Source organism: Trachymyrmex septentrionalis, unplaced genomic scaffold, assembly GCF_001594115.1.
Source record: "Trachymyrmex septentrionalis isolate Tsep2-gDNA-1 unplaced genomic scaffold, Tsep1.0 scaffold53, whole genome shotgun sequence".
Classification (NCBI taxonomy): Eukaryota; Metazoa; Arthropoda; class Insecta; order Hymenoptera; family Formicidae; genus Trachymyrmex; species Trachymyrmex septentrionalis.
The window spans coordinates 3,416,107-3,418,460 of record NW_017305705.1 but is presented as its reverse complement, the minus strand read 5'-3'; the positions used below and the strand labels follow the sequence as shown (position 1 = coordinate 3,418,460).

The window sequence follows — 2,354 nt, the reverse complement described above, 5'->3', positions numbered from 1 at the left end:
ATATATATATATATATATATATATATATGCTATGCATTACCATATGATTTTTCTTTATCGCGAATCGGTACTGTAAAATTACACATTTAATCTCTTCGGACCGACGGGAAACAATATCGATCCTGTGAAATTAGCACATGCGCACTGAGGAAAATCTTTCAGTATCCGCGTGTGCGAGGGGTGAAAACACACCAAGCTCTCGTCTGAGAAATATCATTGAATATGAACAGTCGATTCTCGTATCTGTAATAGTATATTTTAACTCATAATAACGTATTTCTGCTTTGACAAAAATGAGTCCCGGGCTGGGTCGTGATCCTTTGCCATCGTACAACAGCACTTCTGTCGGTGAGTTCCAGAGAAAAGAATTTTTGCATTTGTAAGCGAGATTTATTCTTTCGTATTGATTAAAAAATTCTGATTTTTTAAAAACATGTAAAATAAGTAACATCTTCGATTTTTTAAATAAAGATGTAAAAACGTGTTATAATAAGGGTTGCTAGCGCCATATGAATGAAAGACGTTGCGCACGGCAGAAATATTGCCGCGTTTATATGAATAGAAAGTTTATGAAAAGCAATAAATCAAATTATCGATTCTTCTTTCTCCTTTTCAAGGAAACCCCGCACTCTGTTTGTGGCAACAGCCTCAACACATTTTATTCCAGTTGGCGAATTTTTGCTTCGCATTGTCGTACTCGGCGCCGTCCTCGAAAAAGGGAATTTTGTTTATGCATTCGGTGCTAATAATAGGTAAGTAATTAGTTAATTATTTATAATATGGAAGCGATGAAAAGAATATGTAGTGATTTTATATTGTAAATTTTTATGTGGAACTAATTCTGTACTATACATATAACAAATCTTAAAAAATGATAATTTCATTTCATTAAAATTCAATTAAATAAATTTTGTAACAACACCATGTGTGTGTTCAAAGTCGAGACATAAGACGTCTTAAAGATGTTTGTAAGACATCTTATGTCTTTATTTTGAACATACCTATTAGCTATCTGGATTTTTTCTTGATCTTATTATTTATTTCTAGGTTTCATGTTGCTATCGGGATGGGCTTGGCACGTAATCTGCGCACCAGATATTTTCTCTTGGAATTTCAGTTTTTTATTACTGAATATCGGTCAATTAGTATATATTATTTATCAAATGAGACCTATCAGATTTGATCCCGAATTGGAAGAAGCTTATCACACGCTCTTCTATCCCTTCAAAGTAAGTTTTTTGAAAGAAAGAAGTTTTTGCAATGCGCTTAATCCACTTTTTCCTTTAACATTAAATTTGCGTAGGTCTCACGAATACAATTCAAGCGATTAGTATCTCCAGAATTTGCGACGATAATGTCTCTTCATGCTGGCGAAGCATACGCGATGCAGAATCTAACAAGAACAGACAGATTAGGCTTGCTACTCACTGGAAAAGTCAACGTCTTGAACGAAATCAACGGTTTTCTACATCCGATACTGCCATGTGAATTTTTGGATTCACCGGAATTCGAAAGCTCTCGAGCTTCCGTCGACGATAAATTTAAGGTATGATTTCAATTAATTTTTCATTTTAATTGAAATTTCTAAGTCAAATTAAATGTTTCAGGTATCCATTATAGCGGCGAGTTCCTGCAGATATTTGTATTGGCAACGATCAGCCTTGGAATATTTGCTAGTAAAGGAAACCTATCTTGCAACTGTTTTAACTACGCTAGTGGCACGGGATATCGCAACGAAGCTGTATGCAATGAATAATAAGGTATTCTTTTAAAAATAATTATACAAAAATTATCATTTTTACTTTAAAATTGAGTTAATATTTTATCATAAAGCTCTCTCTCTCTCTCTCTTTCTCTCCCTCTCCCTCTCTCTCTCCCTCCCTCTCTCTCTCTCCCTCTCTCTCTCCCCTCTCCCTCCCTCCCTCTCTCTCTCCTCCCCCTCTATCTCTCTCTCTCTTTCTCTCTATAGCTCGCACACTTGCATTATTATTTAAAATCATTTACTTATTATTATTTTTATTCATCTCATTTCTTATTTTATTTCGCTTTTGTTTTTCTTTTCTTTTTTTTTTACTGTGTATTTATTGTGTTTCTGTTTTATTTTATTTCATTTTTCTATTTTGCTTTTACATTTGTTGTACATATACCTTCTCTTTTCTATATTTAATTTTTAGATTTTATGTTATTTACTGATCAAAATGTCATAACTATAATTTTTTTTTAATTTCAATTTATTTTGTATGTTCTTATTTATCTATCCATCTATCTATTATTAAATCTAGTTGTTTCCATATATATATATATATATATATATATACATATATATATATATATATATATATATATATGTGTCG

General features: G+C 32.2%; 1 protein-coding gene across 1 annotated transcript in view; it reads left to right on the top strand.

Annotated features, from left to right (window-relative positions):
• The first annotated feature begins 173 nt into the window (after positions 1 to 173).
• LOC108751952 (popeye domain-containing protein 3-like) overlaps positions 174 to 2,354 on the top strand; it is a 4,534-nt gene continuing 2,353 nt past the window's right edge. Inside the window, exons 1-5 of the mRNA XM_018492456.1 lie at positions 174 to 348; positions 618 to 752; positions 1,048 to 1,229; positions 1,304 to 1,546; positions 1,608 to 1,760. Coding sequence (XP_018347958.1) covers positions 294 to 348; positions 618 to 752; positions 1,048 to 1,229; positions 1,304 to 1,546; positions 1,608 to 1,760 — 768 coding nt within the window. The 5' untranslated portion in view covers positions 174 to 293. The remainder of the gene's footprint in view (positions 349 to 617; positions 753 to 1,047; positions 1,230 to 1,303; positions 1,547 to 1,607; positions 1,761 to 2,354) is intronic.